Source organism: Euprymna scolopes, chromosome 2, assembly GCF_053919585.1.
Source record: "Euprymna scolopes isolate OS-2025 chromosome 2, ASM5391958v1, whole genome shotgun sequence".
Lineage (NCBI taxonomy): Eukaryota > Metazoa > Mollusca > Cephalopoda > Sepiida > Sepiolidae > Euprymna > Euprymna scolopes.
Genome location: NC_136483.1, coordinates 182,329,972 through 182,357,188, shown reverse-complemented (window position 1 = coordinate 182,357,188; position 27,217 = coordinate 182,329,972). Strand labels below are relative to the sequence as shown.

The following is a 27,217-nucleotide window of genomic DNA, read 5'->3' as shown; positions in this document are numbered from 1 at the left end:
AATATATAATTGCAGATTTTTCTATTTAATGTATTGTTCCATACGTCTTCTAATTCTGTCTAATCTCATCATAGTTTCTTTCTAAAATCAATATAAAAAAGATATCTTTTAAAAGATTTCCAGATGGTCTTTTACTTCCGTGATTTTTTTCTGTCATCGTTCTTCCGCGACGCCATTTTGTCAAGATGTTAGGACTGCCTTGTTATGGACAACGAAGGAGTCAGAGACGCCTCATTAGCGTATTGCTGCTATATAAGATTAATTTCCGGACGACCACTCATTCCAGCCTTGTTCTTACTCTTCAGCGCCGTCATTGGCCAAAATGATTTGATTAAAAGAGTCGTGCCCACCCCCCTCCCCGCAACTAACGGACAGACGGTCGGTCGGACAGCGCTTCGCCGACGTTGTTTACGGTACAGCAAGAGAAGCTGGAACAAATCGAAACCGGCTTCGGTATCGTGATCGATCGACCGATAAAGATCAGTAGTGGTGTTTGGAATGGTTCGTGGTGGTACGGTCTGATTGATTGATAGGTCGGGAACAGCTTGGGGTACATCAAATGCAAGAAAGAGCTTTTATTGACGAGAAGATGAAACCGACAGGAAAGAGAGAGAAATTAGAAAGTAATTTTCGGGTCGGATGACGAAGGGTGCGAGGAAGGGCAGTGAAAGGGGGGAAGAAGAACGGATTAAAAGAGATTAATGAATATATACAACATGGGTAATTCGGAACGGAGCTGAGTGAGTGGGAGGAAGGGAAGGTGGTTTCTTGGATGCTGTGGAGAAGGAAAATTAATGTTAATAGTAAGAGATGCGTGATGTACTGTAAACATAATAGAAGTAGATGATGGACGTTAAGTAATGTGCGTATGTATATGTGTGTGCATATATATATATTATGATAAAGTCGTATTTTTGTTTGTTCACACTATATGTCATATATGATTACGTAGTCATATGACGTCATAGCAAAAAGAGACAGTTCAAAAAGAAGGGATGGGCAAAGATGGGAATAAATATTCCCGGGCACCTCCGGGCAGATTATGTAATATACATATGTTACTTATTTGTTTTTGTTTGCGATAGTTTTGAATGAACTCAATTATTTATACGAAAGTGCATTTTACCTAAATGCGAGTTGGACACAATTTTCCCTTTTACTAATTTGGTACCTCCAAATCGGTAGCGGCATGTGTATATTGTTTAAAATATATAACTATCCACTTACACGTGTTTCAACAAACACACACACACACACTTATGAAACAAAGTAACCACAGAAAACACACACACACTTGTACCCCGCCACTTCACACAAGTAAAAATAAAAAGAAAAAAAATGTAAAATAAACATCTACACACAAATGACCTCAATGAAAAATAATTGAAAGACATTCCATTTCCATTTTGTGAGAAGAGCATTTATTCTACAAAATAGCTCTTTCAAATCTCTTTCCATGAGACTTCTGAAGAGAACATAAAAATCGTTAAAATATCGTTCGAAACGCGTAAAAATTATTTCAAAATTCTTTTCAATAGTTTGAACAATGAAAATATCAAACATTAAAAACATAATTGTTGATGACGCCACTCATTTAAATATATTTTTCTCTCGTTGAACTCTGTACGATATGCATGTATATATTCTGAAAGTTTAGATGAAATAAGTCATTGGTACCGTCGGTTTGAAACATGATAATAGGGGACTGTTTTAGATCTCCATATGAAGCTCTCTTCAGCCGATACTCATCTCTTATTTTTGAAATTTTCCTCATTATAAAGCACTTTGCTGGAATCCTTTATTCCAAAATATAAATAAGTATATATATATATATATATATATATATATATATATATATCTCAGTAAAAATCTGTTTATTGTTTTTACGGTAATTTTTTAAATGTCGGAACGGTGCGTTGGTCACGCGGAATTCACGTTAGGGTTTGTGTTTCCGCATGACCAACGCACCGTTTCGACATTTAAATGACATTTAAAAACCAACAAACGGACTTCTACTGATTCTCTGCTCCAACAACAACATAGCAAAAGACAAAAGAAAGAAAGACATACTGATGATGAAGTGTATCTTCGAAATATATTTATAAATTTCAAACAAAATAAATATCTGTTTATTTTGTAATACTGCGGTGTTTTGGCTTCAAACGTATTTAATACGTATTTATCTTATTCAAACTAAACCAGCGCCTCTATCAAGGAACACAAACCCTAACGTAGTATATAGTCAATTAGAGGATACATTTTTGTGTGTTTTTGTATATACATAAGTGAGCTTCAGTGTGTTTCGATTTACATACGATACTCATCATGCGGATTAGATTTTTACCTGTTATATAACAGCACGTCGGGCAGCCATATCATTTGACAGGGGATGCGAGTGTTGTTCAAGCCATACTCCTCGGGGTCCCACGATAGTTTTTCATCTTCCCATTCCTGCAAGAGACAACGAAAGGAAATGATTAGAACATTTATTTAGCAAAATATATTTCTATTTCTCTTCAATAACTCTCGTAAATTTGCAGATTCTAACAGCAATGTATCATCGGAATATGAAATAGAAACGTACACGTATAACTACATTAAGCAAATTTATTAGAAATATGAAATGCTAACTTATACAGGGTGGCGCAAAACTCACACATTGGTTTACTTAGTTGATAAAAATTTCAACTTTTAAAGTAATTTACTACTGTTTACTTATAAATAATACATTTATTTGGTATTTTTTTTTTACATTAGTTTTTAAAAATGATATCCTTTAAATGGCCACCATTTCCGGCTGCACAAAGGCGGGCTCTAGTTATGGCATCTTCCATTACACTTCAGGCTCTAGTTTTCGAATTCCATGTCTGATGTTATTTTTAGGTTCTTGATTTGTTCACGTATACTCTTTCTGGAAGATAACCCTCAAAGGAAAAAGCCAGGGCCTGTCAAATACGGTGAACGTGAAGGCTAGTTAAAAATCAGAAAAATAGCTAATTAAATCCTCGCCAAACAATCCCCTCAGGAGCGCCATGCAGTGTTGTGCAGGGCAGTGTGGACAGTCGCTCCATCTTGTTGGAACTACATTTATGGGTTGTTCTAAATAGCTGCCTTAAACAATTTTCAATCATTTGTTGATAGCACTGGGCATTTACCATCACCGCAACATCTTCTTCGTTTTCGAAGACATAAGGACCTATCACTCTTTCCGAGGTAACACCACACCATACGGTACATTTTATTAGATGCAATTCACGTTGCTGAACGATTCTTAGATTTTCAATTGCCCATATTCGGCAGTCTTGCTTATTCATGAACTCGTTCAGATGAAAATGGGCTTCGTCGCTCATTATCAGCTTATGGATGAACTCGTTTTGATCTCTGGCTAATTACTGAATGTGAACAGCTTAAGATAAGCGAGCCTGCAAATCTGTGGGACGAAACGCCCGTACCATTTGAATTTTGTATGGAAGCAGGTGCAGTTCCCTCGGAATTCTCTGAAGTAACTTTCTAGACATCCTAATCTGAGTGGTCAGTGTCCGAGTTGAAGTGTCTGGGTTTTCAGCAGTGCTGTCCTCTACGAGTGCTACGTTTTCAGCTGTAAGTACTGAACGCGGTCTGCTAGTTCCTGGAAGACCAGTGCCTGAGCCCTGATGCCGAAACCGTTTCACAAGACCATCAATTGTGCTCTGATTGGCAGCTTGGGAGACATCATAATGCCGAGGATAGGCTCCTCGAGTCAAGATTATGGAACGACGATTTTCGAAATAAAGCGCAATAATTTTGGTTCGTTGTTCAGTGCTAAACTTTTCCATAATCAATTGTCAATATTTTCTTTAGAAACATTAGTAAGGTTTTAAATTACCTATAAATAATTGATATGTCATAAACCAAACCGATGAATTTGACACACAACGCCCAAGTAGAAAAGAATGTTACCCGACGAACTTTCCCCCCTTGTGATCCCTCAACGTAAATACCTTCGACAATCATCAAAATCTCACACCTTTACTGTAAAAAGCCCCAGATGGCGGAAAGCTTACTCTAATAGTTTCTTTTGTTGAAATGTTTGCCTTTGTAATTCTCTCATGGCTTCGCTCCCCAACTGTACCTACACGCATAAGTTTAACTGCAAAGTAAACAGACATCTAGCCTTACAACTCCCCATTTAGAATGCCCGTAGAAATCTTGCTCCTCATTTTTAGTAATCCCGTACACCCTTTGTTTAGAGTGAACACTTAAAAATATGATCGTGGGTATGACTTTACATCGGTGATGAAACCCAAATCTGTGAGCCTTCAAAGAGTATAGAATTACTCCTTATATACGATTACTTTTAATTCTTCTCTGGCTAGGAGCACGAGTACATGCCAACAGGAATAAACCTATATATTGTTTCTATTATTTAGACTACTGCCTTCAACTGGAGTGTTATTCTCACAATGTAATCTACTTTCTTCAGTTGCATTTTGACGAACTTACAAATCTTTCTGTCGTACTTGGGAACATGCACGATATTTTGAACAGAACTCTTTATTTAATCTGCATACATAGCATGCTCTCATTTCGTCAACAATGATAGGATAGTAATTCGCAGTTGTACTCGTATCCAATTGAGGATTGCACCTTCAACTTCTAAAAGAGTGTTAAAAAATTACTTTGTATTTGAATTTAATCTAGTGCTTCATTGGTTCCTCGACAAAGGAGGGAATGGACGCAATAATTCTCCCATTCGTTTGTTCGCTCTTTTCTCAATAACCACGCTTTGGATTATTTTTTAAATTTTGCATAAACATTAGTCATGGTAGAAGTAAATTTTTGCCAGAACAGATTTTCCGGGATAACTCTAGTTGCCCTCCTAGGTGGCATTATAGGTGTAAAATTGCTCCCAAATTATTCGTTCGTTCATACTTTTCTCACTAACCACTCCATGAATTAAAAAAAAAAAAAAATTTTCACAAACATTAGTCATGGTGAAAGTAATTTTTCATCTGTGGAGAAAGACCTCGCATGCTCGGCTTGTAATTTATACGACGGTTCCTTGTGGATTAAATAAAGAGTTCAATTCGAAATTTCGTGCCGACTTCAGAGATCAACAAAATATACTTAAAGAAGGTTGGAGGTTACATCAACCGAAACGTTGTGAGAGTAAAACTCAAGATAACAGTAGTTCGAATAATAAAAATTATAAATCCTTATAAAAATTCCAGAAACAGAAACCTGTCTTCCAAGTTTTTGTCCTGACTTAGTTCTTTTTCGAGATATGAAATGACGTTTACTTAGTACTTACATAGGTAGCGTTTTCCCAGTCTGGAAGGATTTCTTAAACTGTGCGTACAGTAAAAAGCAGCTAACACACCCTGGACATCTTAATGAACTTTAATGTGTTTTGTAATAACGGTTGATTGATTTAAACGCAACAATAACTGTCCAAGACCTATGTAAGGATCAAATAAACACTGTTTACAAAATATTCCTCTACAAACCATTTTTTTCACTAAGGAAATCTATCAAGGCCTGACGGCAACTCGAGAATAAGGGTTAATAAGACAATTCCGTGATTATTGGTAATGGTGGAACTCTGGTACTATTTGTTCAAAAAGACTGCTCAACAATAACTTTGTCACGTTAAACTTGAAAGCAGTCATTTTATAGTCAACTGGGAAGCAGTAGTGTGTTCCACAAACGGATGGTTCTAAAAAAGGAACTTTGTTAATGCAATTTGCGTTTAGTTTTAGGCACAGTTAGATATAAGGGAAATTGTTGGCAGTGGTTGTAGACAGAGGAGTGTGTGTGCTGCGGATGTTCTACAGTGGGGAACATAGTTATAAGCTCAGTCGAGCATCTGCGATGAAAATAACGATAGAGCAAGGATAGACTCGTAATGTCTTTACTGCGAGAAAAGTTGCAGTGTGGAGAAAATTTCGGAATAAAAGGAACCTGCGACGGTTGACATGCTGTAAAAATTAAGAATCAACATTTTTTACATTTATCTTAGTTTATTTTTAATCAGTTCATATGCGTGTCATGTTGGTACAGTGGTAACGTCACCAGCTTTAAATGCTAGTTTTGCTTTCGGTTTCGATTCGAGCTGATGGCACCCAAAATACGTTTTTCTTTTACTTTTGAAATCACAACTCTATAATAATATATACGAAATCTGGACAAATTAAAATATCATATTTAAGCGTATTTTACGAGAAGGCAAAGTCAGGCGCACTCCCTCCCCGCTAGTAATGAACTAATCTTGAGAAAATCAGTGACAGGTCCTTGTTTAATCTGTTCTGAACTGGTAATGATGTATTTTGTATTCAAGATAAAATTCGATAGCAGCGAAGATATGTTATACTTTTAATGATAATTTTATGAAAATGTTCGAATTGCAACGATGACAAATTAAAAAATATTCATGCTTTTGGGTGCGGAAAGACGCCATGTTTGAATATTAAAAAAACAAAAAAAAGGATCAATCATTTTTACTGTCTGATTTTAAATTAAGTGATAAAAGTTCGTTTTGTTACGCAAAACTTTTATGTCTTTTCTTTTCGAAAACAGTATTACGAACAATATTTGTTAAGATGTTTAATTTTGTTTTGAACAGGTTCCGTGAAGATACATGTTTATATGAGATATGAATCTCCGACAGGCGAGGGTAGGTGATCCTTGTTTATATTGGCCTTTACTCTATGTAAACAGTTATTGATTTGTTTATTGATCGCTTTCTCAATTACGCTTCATACATGGTAATCCAAAAGATTTAGATAGATCGTCAAATGTTAGGGTTATTTAAAATTTATTTAGATCTACCTTTAAATGTTTTCTTTTTTTTATCAATCAAGACTTATATCCTAGTGTTATTTTTTAATTAGAGCATATGTTAGTGTTACGTGTTGAGACATTATGTTGAACAAAGATAGCGGTGAAGAAGCAGTGCAGTCCCGATATGAGTGTGAAGTAATTGCCAGTGACAAAGATGGCGGCGAAGAATCAAAATGCGGTTCATGACCTAGACAACGGCGAACTGATTGAATCCAAAATTTGACAATTTTTTATAAGCTTTTCATTGGTTGGTTATTATAACTTGAGGTTATAAAAACGATCGTCGAAATTATGGTACTATCGCTTCCCCGGGAGGGTTATTTGGAACGTCTTAGGAACGCAACCAGCTTCCCGGAGAATAAACGATATTCAACGATATCTAACGATAGGCACATTTTGGAAACATCAACAAAAACGGGTCGATATGTCGTCGGCTATAACTCTCTGGCATGGGTCACTTCTTGTGTATTCATTGCGTTGTTACAGGCAACTTTCCGTCGTCGCATTAATAGGAGGTACCGCAGGCTGAAATCGAACACTTGTACAAAAATAACGAACAAATGCATTTTTATAAAAATATAATATGTAATATATTTAACAGTTAACATGTAGGCAGCATATTTAGTCGACCCATTGTGTGCACAGCAAACTACTATATCCTCCGCATATGGGGTGCAAGCTTCAACTGTTTAAAACAATACAATCATATTTCAATTATCTCTTTCAATGAAGAAAGAGAGAGAAAGGGAGTGAATGAGAGAACGAGAGAGGAACATAAAAAGAGAGAAGATATACTCATACAGGTTAAACATTGCTTTGTTTTCGAATGCCTCATTAACGAGTTCTCCTGGTTTGACCTTTCAAATTCTAAGGTCTTATATCGTTTTGCCTTGGTTCAATATTATAAACAAATTGTCATTCTTGGCTTGAGTCATCGCAGAACATTTTCAAAATCACAAACACCTATTTTACACAATTGCACCGCACAAGTGCAGATCAAGTTAGGCACAAGGTTCATGAATGTAGAAGCACCCGGCTCCCTCAAGAGGGGCTACACCATTGTGTCACAAAATCATTAGAAGTCCAAAACTTTTTAGTATTTGTTCTCATACTATATTTGATTTTTGTCAGTCTTCAATTATTCCTCCCTCACTGAAACAATGTTTAATTGTATTCCAATCCTAATAACCATTTCTACGGGGCTTGATTTTCTCTACATTTAAAACCGAACTTTTACTCAACTCTGTTCTCATGGGGAGGCAAGTAAGTAGAAACTTTTATCCGTTGTCTTTGTGATTAGCAAATATTCTCAAATCAACCTCGTTACCATTAATTATGTGCTGTACTTTTCGAACGTCTTTTAATAACAGTGTATCTTGATAATACTGATACTCACATTTCAATTCTTTACGTACTTAAAATAAAGATCAGCCGACTTTAAATATTCTAAAATCTATTCAGCCTTTATATTCATAATAATTGGGTTATTCGTTTATTGTGTAAATTATAGCGACTGCCATTCCTAATTCTGAAATAAAGAAAATATAAAGCCAGAATGCATATCCTCAAGTACTTTAAGCACAATATACGTTGCAAAAGCTTCTGCAAAGAAATGAAGTTCATTCTACCATGCGAGTATTCTGTATCTCTACGGACCTTAATAAGTGATGACTCCCTTGTAAAAAAAATCCACCATTCGCCCATACATAGATTATTGTTGCCCATATAGTTTGGTGCATCTATGACTATTCTCTCAATCTTAGACAGGGTCCCCCCCCAAAAAAAAATTCTCCAATCTAATAAGTTTCGCACTATTAACCAAACTTCGACTCTTGTCCCATCGCCGCAATGCTGTATCCCTGTACTTGTACTTTAATAGAACGTGCTCTGACAAACTCGTAGCACTTGTTCCCCCTCGATTACATATCTTCGACTGACCTGAAAAGCAGCAAAATCCCACCCTTCGCGGTTGAGGTGCCTATATGCCGGAAAGATTTCTATTCTAAAACTTTTCTACCTTAGACTGCTTTAGTTTAGAACTGCCCCCCTTTCTCGCTTCCCTTAGTGAACTAACATGCAGAAGTTGGAATGTAATCTGAACAGACATCTCGCTCACATGCACACATTGTTCCTAGTAGATATGGTCTCAAGTGGTAATCTCTTACGCCCAAGAAGTAATATGCCGTGTTTGGGGTGAACGGGAATTAATAATAAAAAACAGAAACAATATCTCTTAGAACAATGGATTTTTGAGTGAGTATTACTCAAGCATATAATAAATAAAACTATAAATTTTACCTTTACTGTTTACATAAAAGTTAACGAATTCAAGCTTATGCAATAAGGCAGATAAAGATATACGAAAGGTTAGAAGAAGGTGATAGAAAGTTGAGGAAAGTAAGTGAAATAAAATGGAAGAAAAATAAAGAAGTGAAGGTAAAAAAAAACAAGGTCGATAGCCATTAGTCGCGTGCTCTCGTGTAATGAATGAATGCGTTAATGTAGGATTGGCATGAAATTCTTAAAGACAAACTAAAACGACCGAAAAATGGGCTGAAATGACTTAAATAAATAAAAAGTAAATGACTTAGAATGACTTTAATGAACTTAAGGATGAATTGAATGACCTTAAGACTGACTTGATGCTTAAAAAATAACTGAAATCATTCAAAAACAACTTGAATGATCTGGAGAATGACTTGAATGGCTTTGAGACTGACTAGTTGTAAAGTTGGTGATCATTTTACATTAAATTAATACAGAAAAGTGATCACCCCCACTTTATATCACAAAGTTACAAACATAAGTACAGCATGTAGTAAGAACAGATACTACAATTTGATCTTGGCCAAAAGGCCAAGAAAAGGGTATTTATTTGCTCCCCCACCGAGCAAATTAGGCACAAGGCCGATTTTTAATGTGGGGAGTGATGGGGAGGAGGAAGGGAAAAAGGGGACCAGCTCCCGAGAGGTGGGAAATGGGAGCTGGGTAGTGATTTGCCAGCTGGCTCTGTAGGGTAGCCCCTACATGGACCAGAAGCTTGCCACAAGGGCAATGGTCTTTGCTTGCAGCATCTGCCGGAACAGATGGTATTCATTTGCTCCCCCACCGAGCAAATTAGGCACAAGGCCGATTTTTAATGTGAGGAGTGAAGGGGAAATGGGGACCAACTCCCCGGGGAGTAGGGGAGCTGGATAGTGACAATTGGTATGAAGGGTTTCCCCTACATTGACTAAGGTCTTATATGTGGGGTCGCCCCCACATATGGTCTTTGCTTGCAGTATCTGTCGGAACAGATGGTATTTATTTGCTCCCCCACCGAGCAAATTAGGCACAAGGCCAATTTTTAATGTGAGGAGTGAAGGGAGGGGGAAGGGGACCAGCTCCCGAGAGGTGGGAAATGGGAGCTGGTTAAAGGTCAGGCATGTGGGGTTGCCCCCACATCTGGTCTTTGCTAGTCATAGCTTGCAGCATCTGTCGGAACAGATTGTATTTATTTGCTTCCCCACTGAGCAAATTAGGCACAAGGCCGTTTTTTAATGTGGAGAGAGAGGGAGGGGGAGGGAAAAGGGGACCAGCTCCCTATGGGTGGGAAATGGGAGCTGGATAGTGACAATTGGTATGAAGGGTTGCCCCTACATTGACCAAAGTCTTATATGTAAGGTTGCCCACACATATGGTCTTTGCTTGCAGTATCTGCCGGAACAGATGGTATTTATTTGCTCCCCCACTGAGCAAATTAGGCACAAGGCCGATTTTTAATGTGAGGAGTGAAGGGGAAATGGGGACCAACTCCCCGGGGAGTAGGGGAGCTGGATAGTGACAATTGGTATGAAGGGTTGCCCCTACATTGACCAAGGTCTTATATGTGGGGTTGCCCCCACATATGGTCTTTGCTTGCAGTATCTGCCGGAACAGATGGTGTTTATTTGCTCCCCCACCGAGCAAATTAGGCACAAGGCCGATTTTTAATGTGAGGAGTGAAGGGATGGGGAAGGGAAAAAGGGGACCAGCTCCCGAGAGGTGGGAAATGGGAGCTGGTTAATGGTCAGGCATGTGGGGTTGCCCCCACATCTGGTCTTTGCTAGTCATAGCTAGTCATAGCTTGCAGTATCTGCCGGAACAGATACTACACTTTGATCTTGGCCCAAAGGCCACAAAAGTCCTCTCCTGCGGGGAAGGTGGGCTCTCTGTACGGTGCGAGAAAGCTATTTATGCCTGAAAGTATTCTGTACCTCTATAAGGCCACCATTCACCCATGTATGGAGTACTGTTGTCACATTTGCGCTGGTACATCTGCTACTAGTCTCTCACTCCTGGGCAGGGCTCAAAAGAGAGTCGCCAACCTGATAGGCCCTGAAATGTCATTTAAGCTTCAGCCTCTTTACTATCGACGAAATGTTGCATCCCTCATCCTGTTCTACAAGTATTTTAATGGTGAATGCTCTGACGAACTCCAAGCATTTGTACCGCCTCGACATTAATACCTCTGACAAGCAGCTAATTTCCACCCCTACATAGTAGAGATCCCTAGGTGAAAGAAAGCCTTCTACTCCAATAGTTTCTTCCCCAGAACTGCTAGACTTTGAAACTCCCTTCTGTGATTCTGTTTTCCCAACTGTACTGACATGCAGAAGTTCAGGTGTAATGTGTACAGACATCTTGCTGCTTATCTCCCTTCATAATGTTTCGGCAACTTATGTCTCGATAGTAGCCCCCTATTTCCAAGGCAATGTGCCTTGTCTGGGGTGACAATTGAATAATAAAAAAAAAACAAAATACATATAATAAAATGGGAAATTGCTTTGAAAGCATTTTCAAGAAATTTAAAACTTTAAACAAAAACTAAAAAAATCAAACAAACAGAAAAAAATACTTTTGTAAACTATGTTTAATTTTATCAGTTTTTTTATCTTGACTTTTCCCCAGTGTGTTTGCATTGTGGTGTTGTTGATGCAACAGTCAGATCTTATTAAAACGATGCATGATCAATAGGGCTAGGACAACAGCATATTCTTTTCATTGTTTTGACTCGAGTGTGTATCCGTTGATATCTTATATGCTTTTATAAAGAGTGATATGGTTTCGGTTGATTAACTGTGTCGGATATATACTCGTGAATCAAAACAATGAAAAGAATATGCTGTTGTCCTAGCCCTAATGATCAACAACAGCACGAGGCAAGGACACTTAATTACGAAAAAAAAAGTAACACCTGAAACCTTTAATTTGAAGCATTCTTTCTCTGATAATTAATATTTTATTATTCGAAATGAATAATAAAATATCACTATTAATGATCTAATGATTTCAAAAAAATATATCTGCATCTTAAGGAATTTTGTACGTTTTCAAAATTACACTCACACAAATATATATATATATATATATATATATATATATATATATATATATATATATACAGAGAGAGAGAGAGAGAGAGAGGGAGGCAGTGAAAGGTTATCCAAAATGACTGATATGATTCCATTAAATAAAAGCATCACAAGAAACGACCGCCATATTGGTAAGCAATATCACATGAATTATTTGCAGGTTCGGAAACCTGTACAATCGTTTGAACCCTTGAATGTCGTCAAGTTCAGCTGTGAGCCGGTATTTAATTACCAGAGAAAGACCGCCCCCTTTTTGATCGTTCCGTATATTTAACCTCCGAAAAGTGATCTATGGAGGAGTCTTTGGTGCAAGATGCGGTAAGGGATAATGTGGTCAGGTCCAATTGGCACCGGGAAAAATGTCACTGATGCTTAGGGGCAAGGTTGATAGGATTTACTGCTGAGAGTTCATTTGAATTCCCCGTTACCGCATGCTAGACTTAGTTGTAAGACTATTAAAGTTACTGAGGAATCTTGACTTTATTAAACAACGAAAATATTAGAAATCCATATAGAATTGATAGCTAAATGCAGACACATAAGCAAGTACTTGTTTGGCTATTAATTTAGACTTTAAGATTAATTTAATTATCATAGAATAAAACAATCGTCCAAATTATTAACAATCAATATTTTTTACTGCTTTTTAACCCCAAACACGGTACAGTGACATTGAAAGGCTACTTTCACCTGAGAGTATCCTGTATCTCTACAAGGCCATGGTTCGCATATGCATGGAGTATTGTACATCTGGGCTGGTGCATCAGCCACTAGTCTCTCGCTCCTAGACAGAGTTAAAAAAATAGAGTTGCTAACCTAATAGGTCCTGAACAATCAACTAACTCTCAACTCCTGTCTCATCACCGAAACGTGGTATCTTTGTGCCTGTTTTACAAGTATTTCAATGACAAGTGATCTAACGAAACCCAAGCCCTAATACCCCCACGACAACAATACCCTCGATAAACCCGATAAGTTGCAAAATCCCACTCATACATTGTTGAGATCCCTAGATGCCGTAAAGCCTTCTACTCAATTAGATTTTTCACTCGGACTGCTACACTTTGGAATTCAATCCCAGACCCCTGTTTCCCCGACTTTACTAACATGCTCAAATTCAAGTGTAATGTAAATAGACATTTCGCTGTCCAACTCCCTCCATAGTATCCCTGCAAATCTATCCCAAATAGTAGCCCCTTATGACTAAGTGGTTTTGCGCCTTGTTTGGGGTAAAATGTGAAATTAAAAAAAAAAGGGGGGGGGCTACTATTCAGGAAAATTTTGCAGGGATATTATGTAGGGAGTTGAGCAGCAAGATATCTGTTCACATTACACTTGAACTTCTGCATGTCAGTACAATCAGGGAAGCAGGGACCCAGGCGGGAATTCCAAAATCTAGCAGTTCGATAGTGGAAACTATTAGAGTATAAAGCTTTCCGGTAGCTAGGGATCTCCACGGTGCAGGGGGGAGTTTTTCTGCTTGTTCGATTAGTCGAGAGGGTATGAAGGCTTGGAGTCCGTTGGAGCATCTTCCATTAAAATACTTGTAAAATTGGCACAGGGATGCAACATTTCGCCGATAGGACAGAGGTTTGAGTTAAGTTGGCAGTGCAGAACCTCTTAGCTTAGTGACTCTTTTAAATCCTGTCTAGGAGTGAGAGACTAGTAGCAGATGTACCAGGCCAAATGTGGCAACAATACTCTATTCATGGGCGAATGATAGCCTTGTAGGTCTACAGGATACTCACAGGCGTAAGTAACCTTGAATGGTAGAGAGGGAGAGAGAGCACACCTTCTTCGCAGTAGCCTTGGCAATGCCCACGATCTATTTGTTCCAATTCATATTTCCTGTGAACGGTAAGCCGAGGAGTTTAAACGAAGAGGTTTCAGGTAGTGTATTACTTATAGAACAAAAAAATTTATCATTCTGTGTAACAATAATTGACAATTAACATACGAAACAAACATAAACAGATAGGAATGGTAGACATTTTCACCCTAAACAAGGCACATTGCCACTTTTATGTAGGTGGCTACTACCAGGGACCTAAGTTGCAGGGTACTATGTAGGCGATTTAGCAGCAAGATGTCTGTTCACATTACACTTGAACTTCTGCATGTCAGTACAGTTGAGAAAGCAGGAAACCGGAAGAGAATTCCAAAGTCTAGAAGTTCTGGTGAAGAAGCTATTAGAGTAGAAGGCCTTCCTACATCTAGGGATCTCTACTGTGTAGAGGTGGGACTTCGCTGCTTGTAGAGTTCGTCGGGGGTATTTTCGTCGAGGGGGTACAAGTGCTTGTAATTCGCCAGAGCATCCACCATTAAAATACCTGTAAAACAGGCAGAGGGATGCAGCTCGGATGACAGTTCGGGACCTATAAGGTTGGCGACTCTTTTGGACCCTGTCCAGGAGCGAGAGACTAGTAGCAGATGTGACGGCAGTATTCTATACATGTAAGTTTCTATTGTCTATTGAAATAAAAACAATATTGAAACTCACAATGAATATAAATAAATAGTGGAAGTAATACTTCTACTCGCCTCCTTCACTTTAGAGGATTGGCTAAAATCGCAAAGCTGCCATAACGTTTTAAAGCTAAGTGCATTTTCTTATTCATATATGAGAGACTTCCAAAAGTAAAGCCTCCTATTTTTTTTATTTCGCCCTGATAAATTAGAGGGGATTGCAAATTGCATTTTTATTATGACTAAATTTATGCATTCATGACCTGAAAGTTTCATCTCTTTGTTGCAGATATTGACAGTGTGAGACTCTAAGAAAGCCACCTTAACATGGACTTGCACCAAAAGCGGAGATGTGTCATTGCATTTCATGGCAAAAGTGCACTGAGAATGGTGATGACCATGCAGAAATAAAATTCTTGAGCACAAATGGTCGCTCATTTTAATGGCAGAACTTCTGTCTTCGTAGCTCTTCCTATATTTTAGTTAAAAATAGGAGACTTTACATTTGGAATTCCCCTTGTATATATGTCTTTTTTTTAATTTATGCAAACTAGTAATTTTTTACTTTTATTTTGCTGGTTCTTTTTTTCTGAAGAGAACAGCTTAATTTTTGAAATACCATGGAATATGCAAATTTTTCTTTTTTATTCTTTGTTTAAACATTCGATGAATTAATAAATCAGCTATTTTTTCATCACACATACACGTATACATACATACATACATACATACATACATACATATTATAGTACTATAATATTATATATTAGTTATATATCAGCGTTTTAAGAAGTTATGGGCAAACAAAACAACCGACATTGAATCATACGTTAACCCTAGCTGACCTGGGTAAATTATAACCTCAAAACTGCTGGTATATGTGGCTAAGCAATATATAATTTCATTTATTTATGAACTAGCAAGGTGATCTGAAGTTGCACGCGACTGAATGATGATCGACGAATGTTTAACACGTCCATATTTTTATTCTCATCGAAATCTGTTAAATCGCATATTTTTCAATCAAATCAATTGATTGCCTACTCTAGTTGGGGACCCATCGCGGTGCACCAGGAGAAAGCTCACATGCTTCTTGCAGTGACTTAGTTCACAATACATTGTCATTTACATTGCACTGTAGAGAACCTAATGTTGATTTTATAAAAACATGCTGCTTGATTTTATAAAATTAATTTGTATAAATATTGGCTTGAATCAAAGTTTAAAATATAAAAGTCAAGTTTTTATATTTCCATTCTATGGAGGTCAGGTGAGAACGAACACCCCATAATTTTATTATACTTCAGTTGTGCTCTAGACAGAAACATTCATTTCGAACGCGCCCCTGTCATATCAAAGAACCTACAGCAGATTTTATATGCCAAGCCTTCGGTTTGTGTGGTAGTAAAACTAATAAAATGCCCTTGAGAGGTTAGGCTGTGTAAGGTGTTAACTTTGGTCAAAATCGCTTGCTCCTTCCTTTATTAGATTATTTCGATTACCGATACTTATCGAAGACATTCTGATAGAAAACCTATATGAGAACATTGCCAGACACAAAGTACATTTGAGTGTGAAATTTCATAAAAATCAGCCCAGCCGTTTTAGAGTACATAGGGAACGAACTCACAAAGTTCTTTGTATCTAATAGCATGGATAAAAAGATATGCTTAAATTCTGTTACATATATGAAGAATACTCGTTTCAGGACAGGAAAATTAGTTTCTTCCTTCTTCCTCTCTCTACCTAAAACCAAACAAAACTGTCATCGGCAAAGTTTATTTCCTAAAACTAATCGCCTGTTGAATACAACACAGCGGGATTCTTCCTAGCTGACTACAATATTGTCGTTTTCAAGTTCAATGTAAACAAATTATTGTGTAGCCGTCCTCTTAAATAATAAAATTCTGTTAAACTTCCACCATTATTAATTGCCATCATGTTCTCGCGTGACGCCCACTTTGTATCGGCCGATCTTTACACCTCGGCATCCAAAATAAAATGACGAAACTCGTCATCCGTGCATGTACTATCCTGAATAAAAACAAATAATTATATTTTGGATCAATTTATTCGAAATGGTCTTTCTGGGAGCTATTTCGATCAGTTAAAAAGAAAATTATTTTTTTCTTCACTTAACTAGTCGAGTCAAAATTTACGGACTAACGCCATCAGCACCCCTTCGTTGGTCCACAGAGTTTATATATATATATATATATATATATTAGCAAAAGTACCCGTCGCTGACTAGGTTCAAAAACAGCGTACAGAAAATGGAATCTGATTCATGAAAGTATGATAGGTTATGAAAAGGAAGGGTTGTAAATTTGGGTTGAATTTGGGGGTATCAAAACCAAAGCAAAATATGATGAAAGTAAAAATAAAATAGATAAACCCCATAATTTATTATACCATACCTGTTCACACTGAAACACTTTGCACAATATTCTGTGAATCTATATTAAAAAACCGTGTTAAACTTTGTGACATATTTCCATTCTATGGAGGTCAGGTGAGAACGAACACCCCATAATTTTATTATACCATATTTCTTCAAACTGAAACATAATTATCAAAATATACTTACGCAGATAGATATGAAAAGTCTTTATTAAAGTTTGTGCCTATTTCCATCCTATGGAGGCCAGGCACGAACACGGACCCCACAATTTTATTATACCATCCCTATTTAAGTTAAAACATACTTATCAAAGTATTCTTATGTACATCTATATCAAAAACACTTGTAAACGTTTTCTTTAATTTAAATTTTTTTTTATTTCCATACTTTGTGGGCCAGTCGCGAATGCAGACCCCACAATTTTAATGAACCGCCGTTCTACAGGATCAAACATACCCGTTCTTGTGTCTCGATAATCTCCTACCATTATATGTAATCAGTTTTTTAAAAATAGTCAACCATATAGGAGCCTATTCGTGACCACATCTCCTCCCCCCCCCACACACAGACATTCAGCTTTATATTATAGATATATAAACAACGGTTCCAAAAATGCAATCATTTGATTCACCTTGCGACACTGCGCCTCGGTCGAGATGCAGTTTGAAAAAGTGGAGACAGACATTACGAGTTTTATAAATTACTAGCTGGATATCCGGCATTGCCCGGTCGTAAAATACGCATAAATATTATATTTTAATTCATACAGAAACTGAGACATGTGCATGCGAGTATTATGTTCTTTTTTCTAAACTGTTCACTTATTGTAAGCAAAAAAATGATACCCGAGCTGAGATTGAAACCAAATTCTAAAGACAGTGAACCTAAGTGCGATTACTATTAGGTCAGCTTGACACGTCTTTAAAAAATGTTTCTAAACTACTTATTCTTAACATAAGGAATCTGTCATGTGAATCATTCATGCCTGCGCATTCGTGAAACAGTTAGCAGACATAAACATCTGATGACCTTCACATGCCAATTTTGCGATTTTTACCCCTTTAGCAACCCTTTTTTCTAGATGAAAACGGATTAAAACGTTTTTCACGTGTCTGAATACCCTATATACCAAATTTCAATCTGTAGATCCAAAAATTTGTGTATAGGCTGAGAACTGTCCCCATGCACACATTCTCTCTCTTTCTCTCTCTCACATACACATATATACATCAATTTATACCATGTTTAGTTATTATAATTTCCATCACTTTTGGATTGTTTCATTAGACAGAGAATGAATTCGCAACGACGTACAGACACACTAATGAATGCCAACGGCCACAGACTAGACATTTCGCTGTAATGATTACCAATCCCTTTGCTTATCGTAACACAAGAGCAGTTGCTGGTGCAAATTCAACCTAACAGCTCATTACCCCTTCTACGCGTAATTAAATATCGTAGTCATTCTCGTATGCTTTTGAGATATAATATTGTCGTCCCATCGGAAGTTACATCATACAGCATCGGAAAAATATCAATCAGATGAGAACAGCGTCTCTAATGTTCGTTAGCTTATAATTCGTTTCTGTTCAACTTTGGTCCCCAATATCAATCGGAATGGAATTAGTCGTTTTATACGACTCGTTATTCTAGTTTTCTCACAACTGCATCATTGTGCCATTACACACGTTTATACAAGTAGACCCAACACGTTGTAGACACAGTCGCAAACGAAACATAAGACAAGTAATAAATTTTTCTTTTGTAACAACGACTTTTTTTCTCCTTCTCACGCCATGCGGGGTTTCTCATCACGGCTGTTACGTCACCCACGTCTTTATCGTGCTCTCGAACGTCATCCACGTCTCTAACGTGCTCTTTCTCCCTTTTTATAGTTTTTTCTTTATTGGTGACGTCATTTCGCATTCATTTGCATACGCGCGTCCGTGCTCTGTTACATTATTAGTATTTCAGAAAATATTACAGGAAATTATGACCACTAACAGAAAAAAGTTGGCACTGGATTCTGATTGTTTTGTAATAATTCATATCACTTCTCATCTAAAAATATCAGGAGCCTTATATTGAATCAGTACGGATGCAAATTAATACAGAATTGAAACCACTTTTTCCATTTCATAAACACGTTTCAAATTTTAACGACTATGGTTCATCTGGAAAAAAATTCTTTCTAGTATTGTTAAGATGCACATAAAAAAAGGTTGGAGGTTACATCGGGCAAAACGTTGTGAGAATAAAACTCAAAACAGGAGTAGTAGTAAAAACAATCTAAATAATACGTACTGGATTTTTTATGCTAGAAAAACTTTATTCATCTCAAACGTATCATCACTTGTAGGAGCCAACATGGCTGACGAGCTGACTATGCTTGTTCACATTGCATTAAGTTTGGTTTGGTTGTTTTGTTTTACGGCATATCAACCCTTTTTAGGCCATTAAATGCCGAACAAAGTTATTTTGGAAAATAGTTTTTTTATGCTTCACGTGCTTTATATCTTCAAATATTTATTTGTAGAGTTTGGTTTGGTTGTTTTGTTTTGGTTTATTGCATATCAACCCTTTTTTGGGTTATTCAATGCCGAATCTAGTAATTTTGGAAATAGCATTCATGTTGCATTCAGCTCTTTGTATCTTCAATCGCTTGTTTGTCGTGTTTGGTTTGGTTGTTTTATAGTGGATTTTATCGTTTTTGTTCCATGCCCTGCAGAACATGAATGAATTTTGCAATGAGAGAAGGGAAATGGTTTGGATGGTTTTTTTTTTTTTTACGGCATATCAACCTTTTTCGGGGTATTTAATGCCGAATACAGTTATTTTGGAAATAGTATTCATGTTGCATTTAGCTGTTTGTATTCTCCATCGCTTGTTTATCGTGTTTGGTTTGATTGTTTTATAGTGGATTTTATGGTTTCCCTGCCTTGCAGAACCTGAATGAGTTTTGCAATGGGAGACGAAAACGGGTTATACTATTAATGTTTGGTACATTTTAAATTAGGAAACAAGTCAGAAAGTGGGGGAGATAGAAAGAGACAAGGGGAAATAGGAAGAAGGATAAAAAGGGGGAAAAAGTGTTTTTTTTTTTGTTGTGTTTTGCAGAACATAATTAAATTTTGCAAAAAGGAAGTACAAAAACAACAAAAAACATCAATGTTAGGTGCATTTCGTCTCAGGAAGCCAATATCTTCAGACAGCCTGATCTGGTAGCACCACAAAAAAGGTTACAGCATTAATGTTTGATACATTTTAAGTTAGCAAACCTGTCAGGAAGTGGGGGAAATAGAAAGAGAAATGGGAAGAGGGAAAAGGCGGGTTGTTGTTTTTATTTTTAATTTTGAGGAACATAATAAAGTTTTGCAAAAATGGAATAGAAAAGCAAAAAGCATCAATGTTAGGTGTATTTCGTCTTAAGAAGCCAATATCTTCAGACAGTCTGATCTGATACCACCAGTACATTGCATTAAAATGTTTGCATGTTTGGTGCTGTTGGGGAAATAGAGTGCAGAAAGGGAGCATCAAAAGGCAAATACGCTATTAAAGAAAGTCTTCCGGCATCCAGGGATCTATACACCGAAGGAGTGTGATTTAGCTGATAGTCGGATGGGTCGAGGATACTTTCGCTTAAAAAAAAAAAAAATTACATTTTCACCCCAAACAAGGCACATTGCCACTTTGATGTAGGGGGCTATCAAGGACATAAGCTACAGGGGTACTATGTGGGGAGTTGGGCAGCAAGATGTCGGTTTACGTTACATTTGAGCTTCTGCATGCCAGTACAGTTGGGGAAGCAGGAACCCGGAAGGGAATTCCAAAGTCTAGCGGTTCTGGGAAAGAAACTACTGGAATAGAAGGCTCTCTTACATCTAGGGATCTCTACTGTGAAGGGGTGGGATGTAGCAGCTTGTCAGGTTTGTCGGGGGTATTTACTTCGAGGGGGTACAAGTGCTTAGAGTTCGTCGGAGCATTCATCGTTAAAGTACTTGTAGAACAGGCAGAGGGATGCTACATTTCATCGATAGGACAGAGGCTGAAGCTTAGATGACAGTTCAGGACCTATCAGATTGGCGACTCTCTTTTGAACCTTATCTAGGAGAGAGAGACTAGTAGCAAATGCACCAGCCCAAATATGACAACAATACTCCATACATGGGCGAATGGTGGCCTTATAGAGGTACAGGATACCTTTGGGCATTAGTAGCTTTCTAGCACGGTAGAGAGAAACTACTTTCTCCGCAACGTTCCTGGCAATGCTCTCAATGTAATTGTTCCAACTCATGTTTCCTGTGAACGTTAGGAGTTTAAAAAATGTACTTTCAGATAAAGAGTCTTTGCCCATTGCTATTGGTGGTAGAGAAGGTTTCTTGTAATTATTGAAGAAAAAAGTTTAGTCTTGGCAGCATTTAACGTAAGCAATTATAAAACAACTTCAAGGATGCAACTCAGTGGCGTTGCGACAGAGGCTTAAGCTTGGTGGACAGTGCGAGACCTATTAGATTATAATTCTTTTCTTATTCAAGAGGAAGAGACTTGTGGCTAGTGCACCAACCAAGATAATACAAGAATACCCCAATACACGGGTGAATTGCGACTCTGTAGAGATATAGAATTTTGACAGGTGTGAGAAGTTTTCTAACCCGAGGATAGAACCAAGGGTAAAGCTTAATTTATTTTTAACTAAAAAAAGACTGGAGCGGTACCATTAGAACAAGCGACCTTTTGTACTTCGGAATTTATTTTTCTACATAGTCACCGCATTCCAAATGAATTTTTGCCAACCTCTTTTGATGTCTCGGTCGAAAAATCCCGGAGTGCGCTTTGCCATTCCCATATCTGTCGCCACTCTGAAATCAACGAACCCATTTAACTGTGCGGACATCAACTGCATCCGCTTCGTAAACGTTCAACTGGCGCCGGTGAGTGTTGATCGATTCAATTTTTTTCTGCAAGGAGGGATTCAATGACATATATTTGTTTCTGGCGCACGTACATAACAGAGGTTGCTTTCTTAGAGTCCCACATCGTTAATATCCGTAATGTAGAGATGAAATGCATAAGTTCAGTCATAATAACAATGCAAATTGCAATTCCCTATGATCCTTTCAGGCGGAATAAAAATAGGAGGCATTACTTCTGGAACATCATTCGTATAGATTTTGTTTAGCTGGGCATAGTTACAAAAATTTGCCCTATATATTAGATTGGTGCAAAAATAATGTCGTTTTTGACGTATACATATCTGATAAAAACGACATTATTTTTGCACCAACCTAATAAAATCGACTTATATTAATCTCTTCATCGCATAAAATGATTCTAGTCGTCATATTGATGCCGGAGTATATAAACCTTATGCAATGTTATTTGCAATCATTTGCTTAGTCGAGTGTGAGTCTTTCCTGGCTGAAAGTATTATTTAATACAGAAAAGAAAGTGTTAACTATGCTGCACGTTGAGAAACTATAAGGCTGCCACTGTTGAAAAGCAAATATCGCAACCAGATTCTGTTTTGCTTCCCTTTTTCTAGCGCCATCTTAGCGCAATCAAAAGCGATCTGCTTCGCAAGTAATAATAACAGGAAACAAAGTAAAATGAGAAATGTAAAAAAAGCACTGACAAGTGAGATAAAGAAGACGGCGAAAACGAAATCGCCATGATAGACGAGATCTCCTGCATTATATCTGCATGTCCGACCGTATTTGTCCCATTTGCAGCTCGGCAAAGGCGGCTCTCCTCGAGAGAATGAAAACTCATCGGGCCGGATCAATAAGGGCCATTCCAGCTGTTCCGTAAGCAACGGAACATTCCACAATGAATGCATTAGCTCTCTCTTGACATTATTCATTTCTTTGCTCGCATAAAAAGCTGCATAAAAGATGCACCATCAAGAAGTAATTCTTTCGCTGTCGAAGCGTAATCACCCTTAAAAAATTTCTTCATGAGCATCCGTTTTTTTTTTTTTTATAGTTACGGATGACCGAAATCTCTATATTAAAAAAGCTAGCACAAATGCTAGTACATATATCGAATTAAGATACTATACTATTCCAAAAAGAAAAGCAGAGGATGCTATTATGGCTACAGAACAGATACTACCCCTAAAAACAATATACTTCCTAAGAGTGTAAGTTCATTACGAACAAACTAATACTACATTTCCCCTCAAAGGAGGGGATAATGCCTTGGAGGATGGCCTCTTGCGAATCGAACGGATAATACACTACCCTATCTGAATTGAGCATTGATAGATAATACTAATGCTATCATTACTATTACTAATAATAATAACAATAATAACCCACACCCCAGAATATACCAATGGCTAGAAGTCAAAGGCAATCGGCTGTTGGGATAACGTGAAGTTATATGCGATGATTATGAAGAAAGGTGGAGAGCGGTGGAAATCTGTGGGTGATCTAACTCCAACTCCAGGAATCACCACAGGTTATTGCCAGTGAATGATCTTTGGCAATGGCCTGTGTGAGAACTCTTAGTAAGTGATGATGATGACGCTGACATAGTTTCTGCTTTAGAGACACAGATTCTTGAGTCTAAAAGAAAAATGATCCACAAAATGATGGCCAAAGAAATAACTACTGTAGAGAAACGAAAATTATTCAATTGCTAATATTGAGTATTTTTGTGCCAAGAAAAAAATGGAAGCCTCAATCCTGCCAGATATTTGAAATTTTAAAGAATTCAAAGTAAAAAAAAAAAAAAAATGATAGTATTAATCCAGTCAGGATCAGCAGAGTATAGTTCCATTCTGGTGTCAAGAGATTTAGTATAATCATACAGCGATTCTAGTACGTAATAGATTCGTGCTAATCGCCCCTGGCTATAAATATAATCATCTAAATCTTTGTGATCAGATTCGACACAATTATAACAATATTGCAACACAGATACCAAATTTAAATTAATAATGAAAGTATATCAGAAGCAGAGGTTATGCCCGGAACCGAAGTCAACAAAACCACGTGACTGTCCCTTTCCTGGTGATATTTCAAAGAGTAGAGGGGGTGTATAAGGCGTCACCCTCAAAAGGTCCAAATTCGCACAATGTAGTTAAGATATAAATGGTTTGCTTTTCTACATCTATCTTAACGCGTTTTTTTTTCTGCGATTGTTTTCTTGTTATCTCTTTTGATAAGTCAACTTCAACATCAGTTTTGTCAACAGACGATGAGGGAACTGTGTCTGACAAGTGTATAATATATTATTTGGATTCTTCTGACTACACTTCTCGTCTTGAATGTTATTTTTCACAACACGTGTTGGTTGATGCAATTTCCGACCTTCTTCACGTGTCGAACTCGGGAATCTTTCTATCGAACTCGGCAATCTGCAGGGAATTTCAAACGGAACCATTTATTTAACCCTTAGGGGAAGCATTTTCTCGTTCCATCAGATATGACTGGATAAAAAAAAAACATAAGCAATTTGCAATTACATTTAGTATCGCTCGCACTGAGAATTGAACCTTCAACCCACACTAGTGTGTAACTTACAACTGAATTTTACAAAGTACTTTTTTACACTACGCCACAGGTCATTGTATCGTTTATACAATTAATTAGAATAAGCGGAACATTTTTGTGTATCGGACTCGGTATTGGAAGCGGGAAAAAATCGAGCGTAATTTTTGATTTCACAAACGATTATTTTCATCTTTTTATCTCTTACCTTTAGTTATATTATGGGAACTGGCGGGTCAATGTGATTATGTCCTATATAATATATTGTTTTACAGTATATAAAAGTCGATGCACGGACTAATATTTATACCAACTTTCGAAATAAATAGTTTTATAAAATAGTTTCGAAAAAACAAAACAAGGGAAGTAATTATCTGAATACTTGTTTACTTTTCATACCTTGTTTATTTTTTATACTTGTTTATTTTTTATACTTGTTTATTTTTTATACTTGTTTATTTTTTATACTTGTTTATTTTCGGGTTAATGCTCGATCGAATTTAATTGGTTTTCTTGTTTGAATTGTTATTCCCCACGTGTATTCGACGCACCAGCCTCTTTTCTCGATTCCGACTTAATGATTTATTTACGGATAGACGAAAATCCAAATTACGGTATACGAAAGATAAACATTAGTCTTCATTTCAACAATAGTCTTGAAAAAAAAAATCAATAAATAAAAAAAAAAAAAAAAAAAAAAAAATATCGAATAAAAAATATGTTAATAACATATATAATATAATAATACAAAACAAACAAGCAAGGCGTCTGATTTCATTTTCGCTTACAGATTGTTTGAATAAATGAAAATAACCTGGACTCTAACTAACAACACCCTGTAAATAAATAAAATAAAATAAAAATAAACTGTCACAGCGAAAATATTGTATTTTATAAAATAAAATAAAAAATATAGGCAGAAATAGCAAGGGAAGTGGCGAATTAGGAGAAAGAGAGGATATAACTAAGAAAATAAACGAGTATAGATTATCCTTTAACACAGACAACAAAGAGAACTTACCTAAACAAAATTAATTATAAACAGAAGGTTAGAAAGAACTACAACGTGCAATTTTTTTTATATATTTATTTATTTAAAGTTTAAAGTTTCAAATTTTCGTTCACGCGCAAAATGTACTTATTAGAAGTGGAAGAACGATCACTGATGAAGACTTTGTTATAAGGCGAAAATTTGAAACTTTAAATAAATGAATATTCGTTTATTTAAAAATAAAAAAAATGCACGTAGTCGTTCTTTCTAACTTCATGTTTCGAATTTCATTTCCTCGGTGCTTCTAAAAAGTGGATTACTTTCTCATAGCAAAACTAGTCACAGTTTAATATTTGAATTAACTGATGTTCCTAAAGTAAATATAATTGCAGCTTTATTGCATGTATTATGCCATGCTTCCATTCAGTCTTGAAAGACAAAGGATACCCCCTATAGTGGCAGTAGCGCGTGTCATTGTGAAGCAAGGGTTGCGCAATTCCAACCACACCTCTCCTGAATCGGCACTGTTTGGGTCCAGCGGCAAGGAGAAGGCCAGAACGACCGAGATAAGCGGAGAGCACATACAGCACCTGGAAGTCCCAAATGGTCACCCATTTAGTACTGACCAGGTTCAACGTTGCTTAACTTCGGTGATCCAGCGGGAACCGGTGTGTCAACGTGATTATGCCGTAATGTTTTATGTATTATGCATTTTATATTTAATATATATAATATCTAACAGCAGGCATCCCGGCGTCGCCCGGTCGTAAAATAAGTATAAATATCATATTTTAATTCATGCAGATTTTTTTAAATTATAGAGCCAATTCTCGATTGATTATTATCCAATATATAATAATGACTTCCAAATTTATATACAAAAAAAGACTCGGGTACCATCTGCTAGAATAGGAATCAGGACGTTTAGCGCTTCAGTCTTGTTTGTTATTTATCCCTTCACTGTCTTTACCGTCCGAGTTACGAACAGATAGATATGTAACGTTAAGATTAAGCGACTTTGAAGTATGAATGTTTAATTTTGCGCATGTGCAAAAGTAACAATAAAAATAATGTTTTATTCGACTTACCTGCCATGGTCAATTTTTTTTGGCTTCCATTTTGACCCTTTAACATGAATTTTTGCAGATTAAAAACCAAATCGAAAGAGTACTACTGGTCTAAATACCTTATATATCGAATTTCATCTCTGTAGACCAAATATTCAGAAATGAGTTTGGTAGACACTTTTCGCACACACACATCTCGACAAGACCACTTATATATAAATATAAATTTCCGTGTGCTAGAACGTTCTCATTTTAAATTCTACACCATTATGTAAAACCTATGTATAAATGTGCTGTTAGATATTATATATATTAAATATAAAATGCATAATACATGAACCAATCATTTGATAAGAAACCATAAAAATGAATAAGTAACTAATTAACGTAAATATTTCAGAAGAATATACAAATTACTTAACGTTAATGTAGTCGCTCGCATGTCCATGACTGTGTATATTAAGTTCGTTTTAATAATTATTAAATAGAAAAAGTAAGCTTTTAATATCAATATCAGATGAAAAAATCTCAACTTTATCTCTATTATTATTATTATTATTATTATTATTATTATTATTATTATT

General features: G+C 36.7%; 1 protein-coding gene and 1 pseudogene across 1 annotated transcript in view; both read right to left on the bottom strand.

Moving 5' to 3' along the window:
• Window positions 1–27,217, bottom strand: part of LOC145241167 (neuronal acetylcholine receptor subunit alpha-10-like) — a 388,541-nt gene that overhangs the window by 48,918 nt on the left and 312,406 nt on the right. The window contains exon 5 of the mRNA XM_080104009.1: window positions 2,345–2,451. Coding sequence (XP_079960135.1) covers window positions 2,345–2,451 — 107 coding nt within the window. The remainder of the gene's footprint in view (window positions 1–2,344; window positions 2,452–27,217) is intronic.
• LOC145242655 (U2 spliceosomal RNA) lies at window positions 9,529–9,688 on the bottom strand (annotated as a pseudogene).